Source organism: Sus scrofa, chromosome 6, assembly GCF_054392235.1.
Source record: "Sus scrofa isolate SSC_HxYL_T2T_F1_AM1 chromosome 6, Sscrofa_HxYL_maternal_Yorkshire_Landrace_v2.0, whole genome shotgun sequence".
In the NCBI taxonomy this organism is placed as follows: Eukaryota; Metazoa; Chordata; class Mammalia; order Artiodactyla; family Suidae; genus Sus; species Sus scrofa.
The window spans coordinates 152,308,660-152,331,784 of record NC_139388.1 but is presented as its reverse complement, the minus strand read 5'-3'; the positions used below and the strand labels follow the sequence as shown (position 1 = coordinate 152,331,784).

Sequence of the window (23,125 nt, the reverse complement as noted above, 5' to 3'; positions counted from 1 at the left end):
AATTTGTTTAATGAAATGGCCAGCATATTTTCATAATTAATGCAGTATTTTTATAAACTATTGATTGCTGGTAGTGGCTGATTTTAGAAGACTTCTGAATTCTTTTGAAAAGGGTCAACTGATATAACTGGGTCCTTATAGAGGAGATGTACCTGACATTGGGCCAAGGGCATTCCTCTAACCATCTCCTCTCTGCTATGGTATCAATTTTCATTCTTCAGGGCCCCATCCATTAGCACATAAACATGCTGGTCCATCTTAAACACACAAACCAACCCCCCTTCTCTTGACCCTGTCTCCCACTCCAACTACTGCCCTCTTTCTTTCCTTTTGAGGCTCAGCCATCACAAGAGGTGTCTATACTACTAGAGCCGGTTCTGTCTAAAACCTTCTCTGGCGCCACCAGTCCCACAGCACTGCTGTCTTCAGGGTCACTGGTGACTTCCGCCTTGCTGAATCCAGGGTCCTCACTGAATTTCACTAACAGTAGAACTGACAGTTGATCCCTCACATCTGCCTTCATGACTTTCCCGACTTAGGTCAGCAGGGTACCACACTTGCCTGTGTGCTGTTTCTTGGCACATTCCTGCCTCAGGGCCTTTGCACTCACTCAGTCTCTTCTAACAGGTATCCTCGCTTCCTTCACATCTTTCCTCAAGTATCACCTTCTAAAAGAGGGGACCCCCGCATTTATACCTGCAGCCCACTCTGCTTGCTGCTCCTGGTTTTCTGTTACTTTTTCTCTACCACTTAACTACTTTTTTCATTTTTGGGTACTGGCTTTATAAAACTAGCTTGGAAATACTCCGAACTCCTTTACTTTGGAAAGAGTTTGAGGTTGGTGTTATTCCATCCTTTGATGTTAGGTAGAATTCACCAGAGCACCATCTGGACCTGGAGTTTTCTTTGTAGGCAGGTTTTTGATCATCGAGTTTCTTTAATAGCTACAGGTTTTGGGGTTTGCTGGGTGGGGGGGAGGTGGTTCTTCCTTTTAAAAAATGTTCTTATCTCACTTTGTGTCAGTTTTGGTAAGTCAACTTTTTTCCCCAAGACATTCATTCCTTTCATCTAAGTTGTCATATTTGTTGGCATAAAGGTATGTATAATATTTTTAATCTCCTTTTAATATCTGTAGACTAGGAGAATAATAGAGAAGAATCAAAAACCAAAATGCTGTTTCTTTGGGAAAAAAATCAATAAAATGGATAAACTAGGTGAGGAAGAATGAAAGAATGAATGGGAAAGCAAATTAGTGATAAACAGTTTTTCAAATCTCAAACTCTGCTTTCTTTTTCTTGGATTTTTTCTGTTTTCCTTCCCTATATTTCAGGTTGAGCTCTTTTTCCTCTGAAATCAGAGCTTTAGTTCATTGATTTTTTTTTTTTACCCCATTCTTTTTATAAATAGAGGAATTTGAAGCTATAAACTTTCTTCTAAGCACTGCTTTTATTGTGTCCCACAAAGTTCGAATCAGATGTTTTTATTAGCATCAATTTTTAAAACATTTTCTAATTTCCCTTGTGATTTCGTCTTTGGCCTATGGATTACTTTGAAGTCTGTTGTCCAGTTTCCAAAACCTTTGGGGTCTTCTCAGGTACTCTCATTGTCACTGATCCCTATTTTAATTCCACTGTGGTCAGAGAACATACTCTGTATGATTTCGATCAGTCTTAATTTATTGAAATTTTGGTTGTGGGTTTTTTTTTTTTTTTTTTTTTTTTTTTGCTATTTCTTGGTCCGCTCCCACGGCATATGGAGGTTCCCAGGCTGGGGGTCGAATCGGAGCTGTAGCCACCTGCCTACGCCAGAGCCACAGCAACGCCAGATCCGAGCCGCATCTGCAACCTACACCGCAGCTCAGGGCAACGCCAGATCTTTAACCCACTGAGCAAGGCCAGGGACCGAACCGGCAATCTCATGGTTCCTAGTTGGATTCGTTAACCACTGATCCACGACGGGAACTACGAAATTTTGGTTTTAGGCCCAATATATAATCTATCTTGAGAGAATATACCATGTGAACTTGAATAAATAAATATATATGTATATATTTATATATATGTGTATGTACATATATTCTCCAGTTGTTGGCTGTTATGTAGTTTCTGTATCCATTAGGTTAAGCTAGTTGGTCATTTATTTTAGGTTTGATTTTTATTTTGTCTAATTTTATCATTTGCTGAAAGGAGGATTCATATCTTCAACTATAATGGTGGAATTGGATATTTTTCCATTTATTTAATTCTGTGCCTTTTTATCTTCTGTATTCTGAAGTTTCATTATTGGGTATATACACATTTAAGATTGTTAGATCTTCCTGATGAGTTATTTTAAAATTCTATTCTTTTCTTTTTGAGGGGGGGGATACCTGTGGTATACCTAAATTATTGGGCCACGGATCAAACCTATGCCACAGCTGTGACCCTAGCCGCAGCAATGAAAACTGGCAGAGCCTTAACCTGCTTCACCACCAGGGAACTCCTGAAATGTCATTCTTTATCTCAGATGATAATACTCTTTCCTTGAATTTTGTTTTCTCTGATATCAACATAGTTACTCTTAGCTTTTATATGATTACTGTTTTTGCGTGGTGTAACTTTTGACAAGCATTTACTCTCTCTGTCTCTTTTGCTTAAAGTGTGTATCTTATAGACAGAATATAGTTGAGATTTTCTGTTTTTTTCAGCTATTCAGACAATTTCTGTCTTTTAATGGGGAATACTTAACCAATTAACATTTAGTTTGATTGTTGGGTTTAGGCCAACTTTTTTTTTTCCATTTTCCCTATTTTTTGTTTTTTAGCTCAATTCCACAGCTTCTTTTGGATTTGTAAATATTGTTTTGAATTTTATATATTTTTAAATTACTCAGTGAATTTTATACATTTATAGTTGTACAGCAATCATTACAACCAAATTTTATAGCATTTCCATCCCAAACATTGAATTTTATTTTTTAGCTCTATTTCTGTAAGTATTTAAGTGTATGCTCCAGAAATTACAATATATATTCTTAACTAATTAGAGTCTGTTTTTGGGGGGGGGGGTCTTTTTAGGGCCACACCTGCGGCACAGGGAGGTTCGGGGCCAACTCAGAGCCGTAGTTGCTGTCCTACACCACAGCCATAGCAATTCAGGATCCAAGCTGTGTCTGAAACCTACACCACAGCTCACAGCAACACCGGATCCTTAACCCACTGAGCAAAGGCAGGGATCAAACCTGTGTCCTCATGGATGCTAGTCAGATTCATTTCCACTGAACCACGACAGGAACTCCCCTAATTACGGTCTATTTAGAGTTAATATTCTGTTATCTCACCTAACATCTAAAGCCCTCACAAGCTTATTGGTTCATTTTCTCACTACTATCTTTTATACTATATACTTTGGATATTATTATGTCTACAAATATTACAAACTGGAGTTCCTGTTGTGGTGCAGTGGAAATGAATCTGACTAGGAACCATGAGGCTGCAGGTTCGATCCCTGGCCTCGCTCAGTGGATTAAGGATCTGGCATTGCCATGAGCTGTGGTGTGGGTCGCAGACTAGGCTCGGATCCCATGTTGCTGTGGCTGTAGTGTAGACCGGCAGCTGTAGCTCTGATTTAACCCCTAGCCTGGGAACCTCCATATGCCATGGGTGCAGCCCTAAAAAAGCAAAAAAAAAAAAGAAAACCAAACTGCACAAGTAAGTGTTATGCTTTGGCTTTAAATTTTCATGTGAACTTAAATAAAAGCCAAAGAAAAGAAAAACAAATCTCTTATATTTATCATTTCCAATGCTCTTGGAAAATTTTCTATGGATACCAACTTATACTAAGCCTGAAGAGTTCCTTTAAAATTTATTTACAGTGCAGATGTTCTGGAGACAAAATATGGTGTTTCATGATATTTTATACTCAGAAAATGTTTTCTCTTAAAAGATGTTTTTGCTTGAGATTGAAGTCTTGATTGGCAGTTTTTTAATCTTTCAGCACTTTGGTAATGTTCCACTGTGTACTGGATTCCATAGTTTTTGATGAGAAATCAGTGAAAGTTATTACTCTGCATGCGTTGTTATCCCCCACCTCCATCCCATGACTGCTTTTATGATTTTTCTCTATATCTTTAGTTATGAGAAATTTAACTATGGCTGCCTAGACAGAGCGTTCTTCGTATTTATCCTGCTGGGTGTTTGACCTTTCTGAATCTGTACATTTATATCTTTCAACAAACTTGGGGACCTTTTGACCTTTGTTTCTTCAAATAGTTTTTCTGCTTCATTTTGTGTTTTCCTTCTGGAACTCAATTATATGTATGCTAAATCTTTGGATATTTTGCTGTAGGTTCCTGAGGTGTCTCTTTGACCTTCATATTAGATAATTTTTATTAATTTTTAACTTCAGTTGCAATATCTCCATTCTGCTGTTGACCTCTTCAAATATGTATTAAAATTTTATTGATGTGTAGTTGATTTTCAATGTTGTGTTAGTTTCTGGTGCACAGCAACGTGATTCAGTTATACATATCCATGTTCTTTTCCATTATGGTTTATTACAGGATATTTTATAGTCCCCTGTGCTATACAATAGAACCTTCTTGTTTATCCATTCTGTATATAATAGTCTGCATCTGCTATTCCCAAGCTCTCAAAACAACCCTTCGCTACCCCTTCTCTCCTGGCAGCCACAAGTCTGTTCTCCTTGTCGGTAAGTCTGTTTCCGTTTCTTAAATCACTTCATTTGTGTCATATTTTAGATTCTACATATAAGTGATATCACAGAGTATTTGTCTTTTTCTGACTTAACTTCATTTAGTATAATAATCTCTAGGTCCATCCATGTAGCTGCAAATGGCACCATTTTATTCTTTTTATGGCTGAATAATACTACATTTTGTGCGTATATTATATATAGTGTGTGTATATATAAATATATAGCACATCTTCTCTATTCATTCATCTGTTAATGGACAATTCAGTTATTTCCATGTCTTAGGTATTGTGAATACTGCTGCTGTGAACATAGGGTGCATGTATCTTTTGAAATAGATTTTTGTCCTCATATATGCCCATGAGTGGGATTACTGGATCATATGGCAGTTCTATTTCTACTTATTTTAGGCACCTCCATATTGTTTTAGTGACTATACCAACTTACATTCCCACCAACATTGTAGGAGGGGTCACTTTTCTCCACACCCTCCCCAGCTATTTTATTGGTAGACTTGTTAATGATGGCCATTCTGACTGGTGTGAGGTGGTACCTCATTGTGGTTTTGATTTGTATTTCTGTGATGATTATTGATGCTGAGCATCTGTTCATGTGCCCATTGGCCATTTCGATGCCTTCTTTGGAGAAATGTCTTTTTGAGTCTTCTGCCCGTTTTTTGATTGGGTTGTTTTGAGTTATATGAGCTGTTTCTATATTTTGAAAATTAAGCCCTTGTCAGTCTCATCATTTACAAATATTTTCTCTCAGTCTGTGAGTTGTCTTTTCATTTTCTTTATGGTTTCTTTTGCTGTGCAAAAGTTTTTAAGTTTGATTAGGGCCCATTTGTTTACTTTTGCTTTTATTTCTATTGCATTAGGAGACTTGACATTGATACGGAAGCATAGATATAATTTACGTCAGAGAATGCTTTTCCTGTGTTCTCTTTTAGGAGTTTTATGGTGTCATGTCTTATATTAAATAAGTATTCAAGCCATTTGGAGTTTATCTTTGTGTATTGTATGCAGGTGTGATCTATCTTCATTGATTTACATGTGGCTGTCAACTTTCCCAGCACCATTTCCTGAAGAGACTTTCTTTTCCCCATTGTATATTCTTCCCTTCTTTGTCAAAGATTAATTGACTGCAGGTGGATGGCTTTATTTCTGGACTCTCTAATCTGTTCCATTACCCACATGCCTGTTTTTGTGACAGTACCACACTGTTTTGATTACTGTAGCTTTATAGCATTGTCTGAAGCCTGGGAGTTTATGCTTCCTGCTTTGTTCTTTTTCCTCAAGATTGCTCTGGTAATTCTGGGTCTTTTATGGTTCCATATTAATTTTAGGATTATTTGTTCTAGTTCTGTGTAATATGTTCATGGGTTCCCAATAAATCTGTAGATTGCTTTTGGTAGTACACTAAGTTTAGCAATATTCTTGCAATCCAAGAGCATGGGATATTTTTCCATTTTTAAAAAGTCATCTACAGTTTTATCAATGTTTTATAGTTCTCAGCATATGTTTTATATCTCCTTGGTCAGACTCATTCCTAAGTATTTTTATGTGATTTTAAAAGGGATTTTTTTTTTCTTTCTCTTTCTGATATCTCCTTGTGTAAAGGAATGCAACTGATTTCTGTGTGTAAATCCTGTATTCTGCTACCTTGCTGAATTCGTTTATTAGTTCTAGTCCTTTTTGTGTGGAGTCTTTAGGATTTTCTATATATAGCATGTCATTTACATATAACAATTTTACCTCATCCCTTCCAATTTGCATAGCTTTTGTTTCTTTTTCTTCTCTCATTGCCGTGGCTAGAACTTTTAGTACCATGTTCAATAGTCGTGTTGAGAGTAGGCATCCTTGTCTTGTTTTTTCGATTTTAGTGGGAAGACTTTCAGGTTTTCACCATTGAGTATCACATTGGTTGTGTGTTTGTCATAAATAGCTTTTATTATGTTGACGTATGTTCCCTTTATACCCACTTTGGTAAGAGTTTTTATTATGAATGGATATTGAATTTTATGAAATGCTTTTTCCATACCCGTTGAGATGATTGTGTAGTTTTTGTCTTGTCTTGTTGATGCAGCTCTTGTCTTACCCTTTTGTCAGTGTGTCACATTGGTTTGCATATTTTGGACCATCCTTGTGAACTTGGGGTGAATCCCACTTGGTCATGGTGTATGATCTTTTTTATGTATTGTTTGATTTTGTTTGCTAAAATTTTGTTGAGAATTTTTGCATTTATATTCATCAAAGATACTGGCCTTTAGTTTTCTTTTTTGGTAGTATCTTTGTCTGAATTAGGTATTAGGGTGAGGGTGGCTTCATAGAATGTCTTTGGGAGTGTTCCTTATTCTCCAGTCTCGTGGAAGGGTTTAAGAAGGATGGGTGTAAGTTCTTCTGTGTATGTTTGGTAGAATTTGTCTGCAAAGCCATCTATCTGGTCCCAGACTTTTGTTTGCAGGGAGTTGTTTTTTTTTTTTTTTTTTTTTAATTACCTGTTTGATTTCATTTCTAGTGATCAGTCTCTTCATCTTCAAATGATCTATTTATTCTTGATTCAGTTTTCATGGCTGTATGTTTCTAGAAGGTTGTCCATTTCTTCTAGGACATCACATTTGTTGGCATGTAATTGTTCATAGTATTTTCTCTCTCTCTCTCTCTCTTTTTTTTTTTTTTTTTTTTTTTGATATCTCTGCAGTATTCCTTGAGAATTCTCCTTTTTCATTTCTTATTTTGTTTATTTTGGTTCTCTCTCTTGGTGAGTCTGGCTACAGGTTTGTCAATTTGGTTTATTACCCTTTCAAAGAACCAGCTCTTGGTTTTATTGATTTTTTTTTTCTATTTTTTTAATCTTTATTTTAATACTTTCCTTTCTGATCTTTATGATTTCCTTCCTTCTGCTGACTTTAGGTTTTGTTTGTTATTCTTTTTCTAATTGTTTTATGTGGTAGGTTAGGTTATTGATTTGAGATTTTTCTTGTTTCTTGAGAAAGGCCCCTGATACTGACTTCCCTCTGAAGCTGCTTTTGCTCATAGATTTTGTATGGTTATTTTCATTGTTATTTGTCTCAAGGTATTTTTTAGTTTCCTTTTTTGATTTCATTGTTGACCTGTTGGTTTTGTAGCAGTATTAAATTTTTTCAAATGTATTTTTAAGCTCTTGGGTTTTTGTTTGTTTCTTTCCTTTTTTTGTTTGTTTGTTTGTTTGTCTTTTGTCTTTTTAGTGCTGCACCCGCAGCATATAGTGGTTCCTAGGCTAGGGGTCAAATTGGAGCTGTAGCTGCTGGGCTACACCACAGCTCACAGGTGGATCCTTAACCCACTGAGCAAGGCCAGGGATGGAACCCGTGTCCTCATGGATGGTAGTTGGGTTCATTAGCCATTGACTCACAACAGGAACTCCTCATTTGTTTCTTTTTAATAGATTCTGCTTTTCTCTACTGAAACTTTTCTCTCTTTCATTCGTTGCAAACCCATTTTCCTTTGAATCCTTCAGCCATAGATAAAGTAGCTGTTTTAGAATCCTGCCTGCTGATTCTAACATCTACAAATGTTTGAAGTTAATCTCTGTAATAGTCTTTTCTCCTGAGAATTGGTCACACTTTGCTTTTTCTCTCTGTATATCAAAAAATGTAGGTTGTGTCCTGGAGATTGTGAAAAACTCTAGAATCTATTATATTCCTGTGAGTTATGTTGACTTTGCTTTAGCAGGCAATTAACTTGGACACAAAACTGCCAATTTGTCTCTTTGTTAACAGCTCAAATCTCTGCTCATTTGTTTATCCTTAAATGCAGCTTACCCCATACATGTATAATGTAAAAATCTAAGAATTTTCCTGCCACCAAAGGTATTTAAAAAGACACTAGCGTCATAACACGTCTAGTTTTTCTTAATTATTTTTATGAATTGTTATTTGACACTGACAATTCTGTCTGAAATTTTTAAAGTTTAATGTTTCATTCCACCCAATACATTCACTGGAAGAGAGTGAAGGAGAAACATATTGGTTTTATAAGAAATTGCTACTGAACAGGTACTAATACTCCACATTATTATTTTATCGGTGTATGAACTTGAGTTCCCAGTCATGAGGAATTTGGATCAGTTCAAAGCAGTAGATTAGGATCCATCTGAAAAGCAAGAAATAGATTTTACACCAAATTATATCCTTTTATTCAAGAGGGAAGAAAGATACTCAGTAGGAGAACAATTTACATGTGGCCTAAAAACATAAAAGAGCTCTTTCTTCAAAGAGATTATGAATAGAGAATCAATTCTAAAGAGATAGCATTTTATATACTCAAATATAAATAACCAGTTCTAACTAGCATGATGTTTTAGAATCTTACAGGTGGAAGGGACCTCAGAGAACATGGGTACAAGGCCAGAAAAGTTAGAAAACTTTTCTCCTTTTTTTTTTTTTTTAAGTGGGGGTAGCTCCCTTGTAGCTTAGGGTAGAGAACAAGAGCTTCATCTTTTGCTTTGACAAACTTGAATTCCATGCAGGACTTTGTCATTTACTATTTTGTTCGATTTTTGGCATGATTAACTTTTCAGTCTCTTTGTCAATTTTATCCATAAGATGGAGATCATCGTCTGTCTTGCAAGATTGTTTGAAAGATTGTATGGTTAGCTCAGAGCAGGTTTTCAGTATTTTGTGTTCAGTGTTCAGAATACGATAGGATGCTAGAGTATGAATATAAGCGTACACCAGTGAGAAAATTACTGTTCTTAGCCTGCTGTTTAATCCTGCTAGGTAAGGCCCAGAAGGAAAGAGCTGTAAACTTCAAAAGGAAGATTTCCAAGAGAGGATGATCATAGAACAACCCCAGAAGAGGACTAGTGGGAAATGTAAATAAAAGCTGAACTCCTTGAGGAAGTTCCCATTGTGGCTCAGTGGTAATGACCCTGACTAGTATCCACGAGGATGCAGGTTCAGTCCTTGCCCTCACTTAGTGGCTTAAGCATCTGGCATTGCCATGCACTGTGGTGTAGGTCGTAGATGTGGCTCAGATCCCATGTTGCTGTGGCTGTGGCATAGGCTGGCAACTGTGGCTCCAATGCAACCCCTAGCCTGGGAACCTCCGTATGCCACGGGTTCAGCCCTAAAAAGAAAAAAGAAAAAAAAAAAAAAAAAAGGCAGAGTTCCCATTGTGGCACAGCAGAAACAATTCTGACTTAGTAACCATGACGTTGCGGGTTCAATCCCTGGCCTCGCTCAGTGAGTTAAGGATCTGGCATTGTCATGAGCTGTGGTGTAGGTCGCAGACGCATCTTGGATCTGGAGTTGCTGTGACTGTGGCACAGGCCTGCAGCTATAGCTCCAATTTGACCCCTAGCCTGGGAACCTCCACATGGCATGGATGCAGCCCTTAAAAGGCAAAAAAAAAAAAGGCTATGCTACTTAAGAAATGTGAGACTGGACATGAGATTCACATTGGCTTTCCATCTGTATCCGTTCTGTATTCCTACTTCCAGAAACTCTCCACAGTGGAAATGTTTGGTTATGTTGAACTGTGCACTGGATCACAGAGACACAGGGACAACTGTTAGACAAGAAGAGCAGGTGTGGAATCGCTGAGCACATGGGTATCTTGTCTTTGAATTCTGGTTCCCTGTGCCTGGTACGAGGTAGGCACTTAATAAATATATATGCTGGAAAAAAAATGACTGGAGATAGTCTTACACCTCAGTTTTAATATTTTCAGAATGTAGATTTGTTTGGAGACTGCCCCGCCAAGTGTAACAGAGTGTGGTGGTGCCCGGCAGGCTCTCATTTTGTTTACAGTTACCTGGTGAAATATGTTCAAGGCTCAGACTTGTTCAGACTAGAGGAATCCTGGAGGCGGTATGGATTCCCTTCTGTCTTTGCCCCCAAACGTTCCCCCATCTTTCCACAGGGGATTTATTCTGGCAGCGTTCTGGTTTACTTCACCCCATCACCCAAATCTGTGCTTGGCTCTGTGTTTATTGTAAGTATTTATTAAATGTTTGTTGAATGAGTGAACCAAAGGCCCTAAATCTGTGGGAAGGCAGAAGAAAGTCTGAGGTGTATGGAAGCCACCCAGATGGGGAATTTAGAGTGAATTAACCAAGGACCAGAGCAAACAGATGACTGTTCTCTCAGACCGGATCCCCAGCAAGTTTCTCTGGCTCGTGTTTAGATTTCCTCAACCGGAAATCAAGCTAGGTCTGTTTCAGCTCTTACTCTTCTTGGTGTGACGCTCCAGAAGGGAAGTTATTTTTTAACAGAGAAATTCTTCTCCTGGGCTACCTATCAAAATCATTGGGTTTCATGGCTATTAAGACGAATGGTGATCTGTCATTTCAGAAAGATGGTGCGATAAGGGGATGTGACAGTTTTCATATTTTTGTGGTTTTCTGTTTCCTTATGGTTTCCATGTATATTTTCTCATTTTTATTTTTTAAAGGCATTGTAAAATGTCCAGGTATTATTACCCCATTTTTAGATGAGAAAACTGCATTTCTAGGAGGTCATCGTAAATGGTTCAAGGCTTCAGTGAGCTAGTAAAGTGGCAGAGACAGATTTTTTTTTAATTTATTTATATTTTTTTAAGGGCCACACCCACAGCACATGGAGGTTCCCAGGCCGGGGGTCTAATTGGAGCTACAGCTGCCAGCCTATACCACAGCCACAGCAATGCCAGATCTAAGCCGTATTTGCAACCTATACCACAGCTCGCAGCAATGCTGGATCCCTAACCCACTGCGCAGGGCCAGGGATCAAATAAATGCACAACTTCAGGGTGCCTAGTCTGATTTGTTTCTGCTGTGCCACGACAGGAACTCCGAGATCAAATTTTTAATCCTCCTTTTATGCTTTCTCATGTTATATTGGCTATGAAAATAATCACCATTTATTGACTGTGCATCATTAATCAAGCACTGTCCTTGCATCTTTCTTGTAGAGCCGTATGGCTTGTTCCCTTGCATCCTTTCAGTCTTGGTGGGGTGCTACCTCTCAGGAAAGCCCTTGACCACCCATTTATAATTGATATTAATTGTACCCACCTTTATTCTTAGCACTTTCTTGCTTTATTTACTACCTTATAATTTTGCACTTAGGACTTACATATGCAGTTTTTTCATTGTATATCGTTTGAAATAGAATTTAAGGCCTCCTGTAAAGGATGGAGATTTTTGTCTATTTTCCTTCCTTGCTGCACCCCTAGTACCATGAAAAAGTATCTCAAGGTAGAAGGTAGTAGGGTCTCAGGAATTATTTGTTGCGTGAATTCATAATCCTGAAAAACAGCTCTACAAGTTTCCCTGACAAGGAAAATGATACCAAAGAAATATCTTGTATAAGGTCACTCAACTCAAACGTTGGAGAACCTGATTGGGGATTCTAGTGATACAGACTCAGTGCTACACTGTGTATTTTCAAGATATTGTTTCCTAAAGTACAAGGGAGGTACTGCAGAGACTGTTATAGAACATAAGGGACCCGGTTCTGTCCTTTTCCTCTCCATTCCCCCCCCCATCAATTTTTCTTACTTGTTTGACATATCGAAGTTTCGTATGAGATTTCACGGGGGTTTTTGAATGGTCAGTCCATCACTTTAGGAAAGATTTACAGACCGTTTTGCTACATCATGCTGCTTCCCCGAAAAAATCATGCAAGTTGACTCTGAATTTGTTTTACCAAAAATGCAAAAAAATTTTGGTTAGAGGATACTCCTCAAATTTTGGAAGAGAGTAAGAAAATATTAAATACTGGAAATGCTTTTGTAGCAGAACGAAAATTTGTGGGTTTTATTACCTCTTCCAAAGATACAGATCGAGGAGACCCACACTCCTGAGCATGGGGACCTTGCCAGAATAACTCACAGTGTAAGACTTGATAGATGTTGGGGAATGAATGCATAAACTAATGCGTTGTTAAGGGGGAGATTCTGAGCATACCTCTGGTAAGTGGTAGACAGTCGATGAAGTCAGCAAACACTTGTTGAGGACTTACTGTATACTTGGCTTTGTAGGAAGAGAAATAAAGAGCTTATCCCAAGGACAGAGGTAAGGCACAGGAGACATGTGTTGCATATATTTGGTATATCTTGCTAATCTCTTGCAGGTGATGGCCCAAAGGACAGAACTGTCCTCTCTAGGCATTTCTGAGAGCCAGAAGGGCGGTATAAATGCATTATGGATATCATGTAGGGTGGCAGTATTTTTGATTGAAATTACATATGCTTTACTAGAATTCTAGTAAGTGGGGCATGGGTACAAGAACTAGTATGCCCCTAGGTGGTGTTGCATTTTGCACAAGACGATTTACTAGACCTGATGCTTCATGTTCCTTTAATAAATGCTGCTTCACCTAAGTTATCTCATTAAAATTTTACCACTACCTTTGTGTCACAAGTAGAATTCCTCTCCCTGTTTTAGGGTTGAGGAAATTGAGGCTCAAAGATATTAAGCAATGATGCCCAAAGTCATTCTTGGAGTAGATGATAGGACCAGGATTTTATTTTATTTTATTTTTATTTATTTATTTATTTTGCCTTTTTTAGGGCCGCTCCTGTGGTATATGGAGGTTCCCAGGCTAGGGGTCGAATTGGAGCTGCAGCCGCCGGCCTACGCCAGAGCCACAGCAACGCGGGATCCGAGCCATGTCTGTGACCTACACCACAGCACACGGCAACACCGGATCCTTAACCCACTGAGCAGGGCCAGGGAACGAACCTGCAACCTCATGGTTCCTAGTCGGACTCGTCAAACACTGAGCCACAATGGGAACTCCTGGACCAGAATTTTAATCCATGTGGTCTAATTTTAAAAATCCATATTCTTAATCACTGTGCTATGTTGCTTTTCATACTTATTCTGTTGCTGCTCTTTTTATGTTTTCTGTTTTTAAGAGGAAGGTGGTTTATTCTCTCCTGAGAGTATTACACATTAACCAAAGTAAGATAAATCATATGTCTAAACATTGTAAGTACTCTGATGAAAACTCAGCTTCCAAATGAGGAAAAGATGGTGTTTAAATGCTCAGTTGACATGGGCCAAACGGTGGTGGGGGTGCCTTCTGCCTTTTAGCTCTAATAAATCACAAGTCTATAACGTGTGCCTTACGAGGAAGAGCATTTTATTACTAATGGATTATCCTGCAGGAACATAAAACAGATATAAATATAAATGAAGTCCTTGATTTATTTAAGGAGACAACTCCTGTGTCTTTTTCTCAATTCATCGTTATTCCATTAATAACATAACCTCAGGTCACTTGGTTCAAATTTGTGTCGTTATGGAACTTCTATGGGGCTATTGATTTTTTTTTTTTCTTTTATTGGGATTTGGGGGTGGGTGGGTAAATAAAGAGCACTCCTAAAGAAGGACTTCTAGCTAATTGAGTAAAAAAAAAAAAAAAAAGCTGCAGCTGTCAGGCTAGTACCTAGGGTTTAAGTGTAACAGAGTGAGCTTCCTTTCTGCTGCACATGAGTAGACGTTGGTATCTCTTTGGAATTGTTTAATGGGGAACTGTGGTTGGTACAGTTTTGGTTAGTGCAGTTTCCATGGAGAAAGTAGCAAACATTTAGCTACCTCGGAACTCCCAGGTTCTTTCCCTACATGAAACTTTGACAGTAATCAGGGAGGGATACTTAGGGAGCTGCCCGCCAGCTTCTTCCTAGAGGGGAAAAAAACAAGGTGGGCCAGGAGAGAGAAGGTAGCTCGATAAGAAATGGTGATTTGGAATTTGAAGTATTTAACTATCTTGTTTATATTTTCAGGAAAATATACGTGCAACATACGCTCCATATCCTTATATATATTTGGAAGTTCAAATAGGTGCGTAGGCATGCATGAAAGCTTTAATTCCAGTACTAAATATAGACCAGTGATTTCAGGGGTATGTAGTGTACTTTAGCCGATGTATGCCTGGTGTTCAGATAAACTGAGATAATCCCACCCTCTTCCCCTCCCTCTCCCTCACACACACACACAACCCCTCCTGAGTACTCACACATTATATTATAATGCTCTGTGTATCTATTGTTGACATATACGAATTGTACCCTGTGCATATGTTGGCAGGATTCACAACACAGCATTCATTTGTACAGTTGTGTATACACACCTCTACCAATTATAGGAAAAAATGCAATTCTCTATACCTCCCACCACCACCACCCACAGGTATTTAAGGCTTGAAAATTACAGCTACAGGTTTTTTGTGCTGTTGTTTTGGCAGATACCCAGAGTACTCCATTTCCTCATTCTGTTAATTCCCACAGCCCAGTTTGTAAAGGAACACGCGAAAGGGCTGGTACTCTTTCTCTATCAGTCAGGGCGGGTTGGAGGCGGGGTGGAGGGAGTGTTGCAGGCACAGCTGGAAAGCACAGGCTGCAGCACAGAGAGGGGCTGGCAAGGCTTTGGGGCAGGGCAGGAAAAGACATGTAAGCTCCCACCACGCTGCGCCTCTCTCCCTGCTCCAGCTGGAACTTCGGCGCCTCGCTTGAGTCCGCCGTCCATATGTGCACAAATGCCTTCTTTCAGTGACACAGACCCTTGCAAAGTCTGAGCCTGGGATTCTGACTCAAACACTCCAAGCTTCATTTAAGACGAAGAAGGGAAGAGATTGCGTCTCCATCCTCATTCTATAACTCCAGAAAGACTTCATCATGAGAAATGAACATGCCATTAAACATGGAAACAATTAAGCCCATTCTACACACACTTTTAATATCTCGAGGTTGGATAGTATTGGGAAATGCTGGTGAGAAGATAGCAGCTAAGATTTCATTAAATCGTCACCTCTGCCCTCCAACTCCATTTTCCATGTGAAAGTACTGCTGCTCCTACTAACAAAAAGAAAAAAAAAGGAAAAAGAAAAAAAAGTTCAAATCATCTGCACTGGTAGAATGCATAAACAGAAACCCAGAGTGTATTTTGAAACGTAGCAAGCAACTTAAAAGCAGGGACCAACTTATCCCTCATTTATTCCTTGGTACAATAGGAAATACTTATGACAAGGATGCAAAGGAGTTAATTGCTGCTAATATCAAGCACCCTGAATTGACCAAATGCTTTGAAAATCTGGTTCTATGAAATAACATGTGGTATTCAAATTGGATGCTTACCAAGAACTACATACAGCTTTACGTACAATATTAGAAGATTCTGGGCAGGTGAGGGGCATGTTGGAATAAGTGCTCACAGGCATTCTCACTGGGTGTTACTTAAGCAGCCTTTCATCTTTTTATATGCTGCAAAGTGCATGCTGGCTCTTCTGCAGATCATTGAGAACTGTCATTGTCACTTCCTCGGTCACCCATGTCAGGCACCATAGAGGAAGGTGTGGGCGTGAGTCCTATGGAAGCAAACAGCCAGTGAAGAGCACACATACCCCGGTTCTTCTGTTTGCAGTCCTCTCTGTCACCAGAGAGGGGATGAGAAGACCTTTCTAAATCCAACAGTGAGTTCAAGAATGATATCAGACGCAGCTTGGCCGGGCGACACCCAGAGTAGTTCAGAGAAGGCTGTAATAAAAATGTGGTGGTGGAGGCAAACAGTCCTAATTCCTCTGGTGGGGAACCCACATGGGAAACATTTTGTGTTGGTGTTTCTAGCAACTCTTCATTGCAAGACATTTCCTGCTAGCATCCAACATTTGCACCTCATCGAAGCGGTCTATGTGCATGCTGTTGTTTCTCCTAATTATCCTTTTAAAAAAACAACAGAGTTCCCTCTGTGGCACAGTGGGTGAAGGATCCAATGTTGCCACCGCTGTGGCGTTGGTTGTAGCTGGTTCAATCCCCAGCCAGGAATTTCCACATGCCATGGGTGCTGCCAAAAAAAATTTTTTTTAAATAAATAAAAGTTAAAAAGAAGAAAACATAAACTTTTCTCTCTGTATAAGTACTTGGAGCTTCAGGCCTGCATTATAAAGGCCCCCTAGACCTCAAGGGCAGTTTTGCCACTACTCAAGTATCTCGAAGTTAAAGCCAACAAGTGCCTTTCCTGTCTATCGAGACAAGCACAGTACAAGCTGGTTTCATTGCATGAACTTGGACCAGGGGAGAGAGTCCTCCTGCAGCCTAAGAGAGTCGGGTCATACTGAAGACTCGGGTGATTGTTGATCGCAACACCAGTTTTCAACAGCTGAAGAAGTCAAATGTTGGTAGGATGCTGTCACTCGTACTGTTATTTTTCCTTAGTTTTAAAAGGACTCTATATGGTGGAAAGTTGTTACTCGAAAATGGAATACACTGCACATTAGCCTGTGACGTGCACAGGGAGAGTGTGACATGCGCATGGGAGAGTGTCTGCTGCTGTTGGACATGCGTATCAGCAAAGTCCTGTGATGGCGCAATATCATCTTCCATTGCAAAGGTAAGTCAGGGTAGCTGGTTATTAAGAAAGGGGATATAGTAACATCTAGGTGTTTTTCAGTCGTGTTGCCAGTCTGTCTTCCCAGGAATGGGATCTACTGCGTTCTTGGCCAGGTTGAGGAGGAGGGCGTGTTTAGTGGCAGAGTTTTGTTTCCCTGCCAGTCTCATCTTTCCACTTCATTGCTGAGCTAATGGACACTCGCTCGCAAGTATTTGACCCATATGCCCTCCAAGGACCCATGAAGAACCCCCACACACACTCTGGTCAGTTGGCCTCTTACTGGAGCTCAGGTTTTGACCTTCATGTATACAGCAAACATTTCCTGAGTCCCTGCAGTTGTGCCAGGCTCTGGCCCAGGCTGCAAGGTTTGGTTCGGGATAATGAGAAGTGATGTGCCCTGGGGGTGGGGGAAGAGAGCCTGGGCTCCTGTGAAGCTGCAGGTCCCCAGAGCCCTCCCAGTGGACCCCAGTTCCCTTAATGCGTCCCCACCCCACCCCGTTACCTCCAGCGCTTCTAAGCTAGACTTGGTGTTGATGCGCTCAGCCAAAATACGTTTACTCTATGTGAGAGCTTTACCTGGTAAGAGTAATGGGTCTGGGTTTTCTTTCCTTTTCTCTGTGTCCTTCATGGGCCGCCAGAGAATTCTTCTAAGTTCTTGAACCCAGGGTATTTTAACCCCTTTCCTCCCTGATTCACGAACTAGGAAAACTGATCTCAAACGTTGTCATGTAAAACATGAGATTCTTCTCCCTGCTGGGGCTCCTGTTCCTCCCCCTCGCCCCCTTCACAGCCTCTTGATTCTTTCGAAGGTTAAGACTAGGTTAAACTGCTTTTCCCTCCTAAAGGAACAGGCTGTAAAGTTTTAAGGCCTAAGCACTTGCTTATTTTGGTTTAAAGGAACCTACGCCCAGGGGCTCCTATTACAGAGCGAAGTGGGGAGAAGTGGGTTGAAGTCCGCGCTTCCTTTTGTTTCTTTTGTTGTGATCTGGTTGTTAAGGGTAAAATGGGGTGAACAACAGGGCAAGAGCGCATTGAGCCCTGGCGTTGAGAACCTTGGCTTTCTGGAGGCTTGGCTTCATGTTTCCATGACTCTCCTGGACTACCCAACACAAACCGCTGCCCGCACCAAACCCCATCATAACCTTGAAAGCAAACCTGCATTTTGCTTTGAGAGAGAAGCTGTTTCCCGAGCTCAGCCTCCTACAGCTCTCTGGCATGTCAGCACTTGCCTTCTGTTTTTTCCATCTCACTCCCCCTCACCCCCCAGCTCAGTGACAGGGGCCCCACCTCTCCCAGGATCCGGGTATGTGACCCTGGAGCCCAGACAGCCTTGCACATAAATCTTCCTGGTCCACCTGCAGTTCGTCTGTCAGCGGCTGCCCCACTTCTCCGTTGGATGTGCGATTCCCACACATCCGTCAGACAACCCTGAAGCCCCCTCGGGCCATTGGAAATTTGGACTGGCCCCATCCCACCCCTGAGCCTTCATCTCTCCTGTCCTGTGGCATGGCCTGCCATGCCTAGGCCATTGCATGCTGCCCCCCGGGCTGGTAGTGAACGAGCAGCCATGCCATATCTATGGCCAGTTGCCATCAGGGTACCTTTCCTGGTGCTCCTTATTCAGCAAGACTTATTCCAGAGCCACTGATATAAGCCAGGAGGCAGGTGAAGATAGGGAATTGGATGAGCCAGAGTTTCTGATGGGCTTGAACCAGAAATAGACAATATTCCTATGGTCGTCGCCCTTTGTTGAACTGGAACCAGATTATTCCGATATGGCGGTAATACTAGATTGTCTGAGGGGAAATGACTCCAGTTATGCCTGCTCTTCTGGATGTGAGGTGCACGTGAAGGAAAAATGCATAGTACAGTAGTTCAGCGGTGTGGAATTGATCTAATTATTTTATTAGCTGAGTGTCCTTGGGCAAGTTCATCTATCAGAACTACCTATAAAAATAGCATTTAATAGTTACCAGGAGTTGTGAACATTAATAAAGGCATTCCCTAAAGTTGCCCTTTGAGAGTGCCTGGCACATAGTAAACAATCCTTAAATGCTCATCATGGTTATGTGTTGGTTTCTTGGGGGAAATGGAATCTTTGAAGGAAGAAAGATCAACCACAGGTGGCGCAGATGCCAAGTCCTAGGCAATTTGGGGAAAGAAGGGCCCGAGACGGCTTCAGAGAGGTAATAGTGGGGCTGGGACTGGAAGCATGAGTAGAACTTAGATAATTTGATCTGGGAGAGTTCCCATTTTTTCTGCCATTTGAGGGAGCTTGTAGCAGAAAGGGGATGGAGCCCCAGATTAGAAGCAGTGGTGTCTTTGTTTTCTCCACTTACTCAGCATGAGCTTGGGCACACCACTGCGTCTTGATGTCCTGATGGTAGAGACAGGGCAGGAATATCTGTTCTGCCCAACTCCTGCGGTTGGTGGAAGGCACACATGAGATGAGCCTTGCAAAAGTGCTTTGAAAATGGAAAAGTGTGACACAAGAGTCAAGGCATTATTAGATCCTCAAGTTTAGAAAAGGAGGATCCCAGAGGAGACCTGAACTACCTACGACCATAATTATACAACCTACCGTCCGCAGGGCTGGGGAAGAGGCACCAAGGGCCCTAGTCCTATGACCAAGGTCCGCCCAGTGATGGTAACAGTGACGAGGATAGCAAGGACAACAACAGCAAAACAACACTCACCAACGCTTATTTGGCACATATAATCCGTTAGACATGCTGCTAAACTCTTCATCAACATCATCCCTCTTAGTTCTCAGACAATGTCATGAAGCAGCTATTACTGTTTCCAGTTTAGAGGTAAATCAGTTGAGGCTTAGAAACATCATTTGCTTGATTCCACTTACCTGTAAGTGACAGAGCTGGATTTAACTCAAAGTTATGAGACTCCAGAGCTTAAGCTCTCTATGCCATTTTGCTTTGAAATTTTAAGGGGGAAAATAAAATTCTTTTTTCCACCACCCAGACCCTGTTCATGAGGATGTGCAGGAGTCAGTGCCCCTGTGCATTAACCATGAAAGAAAAAAAAAAAGGTGATTGTTCAGGTAGTCCCTTTCCCGTGATGTAAGGCTCTAATTGGGGGAAATTGAGACTCCACAGTATTTCCTATCACCATCACGCGCTCATCCTAAATCCAGAGATGGAATATAGCAATGAAAATAACCCCTGGTACTCATCCCGGGCTTTATATAGTCATTGTCTCATTGAAACATCACAAGAAGCCCTTGAAAAACCACACGATTCCTGCTTTCCTCAGGACACCCAGGCTAAGGGAAGTCAAAGACCTTGCCCCAATTCTCCGCTGATAATTGGGAGAGCTGTCTGGAATATCACTACTGATACTAATAAAAATAATAGCAACCATAGGGTTTTTTTCTTATATCCTGTAGAGAGTATGCAACATGAAACAACGTGTCCTTGAACTTTGCCATGCGATGGTGTGATGTTCAGAGATGTTAAATATTTGCGCTTGCGTATACTTGAAATCATGTCTTTGGTGAAAGAAGCAAATTCTGAACCTGGCAGGAAAACAAAAAGGTTTATTTTCGTGGAGTAATAAGGCTGGCACCGAAGGGAAGGGTCATCAGCTGTTAAATGCTTCGCGCAGCACAAAGGTTTTTGAATGTCACATGTTAAGCTCTTCGACATTCAATAGGAATTTTGCTCTGAATCTCCAGTCCCCTAGAGTACCCGTCCTGTCTGTGCCTGTCAGCCTCAGCGTTAGGTGTTTTAAATAAAGCTGTCCCTAACATTCAAAACTGCTTCTGGCCCTTCCTTTTAGGAAAGGAGCATAAATAAAATGTGTACGATGCCTTTGCATTTTGTTTTCCTTTACCTTGTTCTAACCATGTGCCAGCCCACCTCCAGTCTTTAGAAGTATAAAGCTAAGGTAAAAAGAGCTTTAAAAGCGGGGCGGGGGTGGGGGGGTTGGCGGGCGGCTCTGGGGAAGTATGCAAATGACAGAAATGTCTCTGGGAAAATTAAGGGAAGTGAAATTCAAGAAAGAAATTCATTGATGTTGTGATGAAACGTTGTCACTGGAGATGATGACAAATTCGAATCCGTTCCCATGGGGACCGGCGTGCTACCTCCTCATCCTTTGACCCGTGGCTGGATGCTGGCTGGCTGAAGAATTGACCCAAAAGATGACAAGATGGTTTTAGTCCCGTCGTCTCATCAGCATTCAGGATCCCCTTAGGGGATGAAGGGGAGAGGATAAAGAAGGATAAAAGATGAAAGCTGAGCTGTGGAAAGAAAAATGTTTTTAATTACACTGAGGAGGATTGTGGGTCCACCTGTAGCTTTTTTGTTGAGAATGTCCTTTGTTTTCTCTTGACGGCAGGGATCATGGCAGGATACAGACCCAGAATCTGTCTGGCCTCTTGGAAGTTTCCGCCTTGGTAGCCGGTTCTCTTGAGTTTAAAAGATACATTCAGGACTTAATCTCTCTGTGGGCTGTCTTTACTCTAATAAATTCTGTTAATGCTTGCCGAGCAACCTAGATTTGGTTGACATGCTAAAAGAGATTGCTTTGAGAGAAGGAAAAGAAGACCCCAGAATAGGGCATGTGGTGTCTATAGCAAGTCACCATCACCGTCCTTGTCCCAAGGGCACACAGAGGTCATCTCAGGCAGTGGAGTCACAGGAGGCCTGAGCACCCCCAGGGAGTCCAGAGATGCTTAAGCTCCATATGCATCTTTTTTTTTTTTTCCCCACACATAAAATGGGAATTACAATTTCATCTTTCTACTCTATAATAACAGATAAATCAATTCAGGTCAAAACCCAGAGGAAAATGTCAAATCCTGAAATTCACCTCCTGAAGGAGAGGAATAGGTACCTTCATTCTGTTCTCCTTCCAGGTTAGAAACCAACGATCCAACACCCTGGAGGAATTAGAACAATTTAAGGTAGTTTAGTGCAACTCCTACCACAGTAGTCGGGTGATAACAGACCTTGTTCTGGAGGATACATTTCTTCATATGCAGCCCCAGCCCTTTTTCATGGTACTGGTAGAATTCAGCAATTCTAAACTTCTTCAGAGTTTTGATTTTCATAGGACTTATAAAGAATTCTAAATGAAATATTAACTATTAAAAAATCTACTTCTTGTTATAAAGTCCTGAGACTCTGTGGCTTAGAGTATTCTGCCGAGGATTTCAGAGCATTTGTCAAAATGGATTTGAGAAGAAATGGGGGCAGGGGAGTTTGTCCGTCCGTGCATTTACAGAGTGCAGCAGTGTTCCACAAGGGCTGATGCTTTGGCTCGGAAGCAGAATACAGAATACTCTTGGCTTTGGACCCCGGCTCCACTGCTTCCTGGCTTTGTGACCTTGAGCAAGTTATGTAACCTTCAGCATGCACTTGCTCGGGCTCCTTGAAGGATTAGATGAATATACGCTTATGAGGTGCTTATAAGCATGCCTTGTACATAGGAAGCCCCCAACAAATGTTGGCGACTAATTTTTTAAATAAAGCAAGATGAGACTGACAACATGAAACACTGAGGAGTTTCTGACCACAAGGTGCGAATCTAAGTGGAGAGAGCTTGCTTTTGAGACCTTGGTTAATTGCCGTGTGTCTCTGGGGCTGCTCGCAAGTTCCTGCCTCCACCAATGAGCAATGCAGCCTGAGGCCCATCCTAACCAGGAGGCCAAAGGCAGGTTCCCCATTCCCTGGCAAGGCCTCTCTCCCATCAGCCAGTACCCACCCCCCATCCAAGGAACACTCAGTTCCACAGCCAGCCCAGTCTGCGCCTTGACTGATTATGTTAATAGGAGCTCCATTCTTCAGTTTATATGATTTTAAATTTTAAGAATTTAAATGACAAACCACTGTTGTGACTACTCTTCACTTTGGTTTGTCTGGGGCGCCATAGCTGAGCAGGTAAACACAGGTTTTTGTTTGTTTGTTTAGGGCCGCACCCATGACATATGGAGGTTCCCAGGCTAGGGGTCTACGCCGCCAGCCTACAACACAGCTACAGCAATGAGGAATCCAAGCTGCATCTGTGACCTACACCACAGCTCATGGCAATGCTGGATCCTTAACCCACTGAGCGAGGCC

The 23,125-nt window shown here is 41.1% G+C and overlaps 1 protein-coding gene across 9 annotated transcripts in view; it reads left to right on the top strand.

Moving 5' to 3' along the window:
• The window catches only part of CACHD1 (cache domain containing 1), a 404,129-nt gene that overhangs the window by 263,220 nt on the left and 117,784 nt on the right, over positions 1-23,125 (top strand). The window contains exon 1 of one of the 9 annotated variants that reach the window (XM_084964825.1): positions 15,430-17,045. The exons of the other annotated variants lie outside the window; for them this stretch is intronic. Coding sequence (XP_084820951.1) covers positions 16,839-17,045 — 207 coding nt within the window. The 5' untranslated portion in view covers positions 15,430-16,838. Of the gene's footprint in view, positions 1-15,429; positions 17,046-23,125 lie in introns of those variants that run through there. 9 annotated transcript variants of the gene reach the window in all.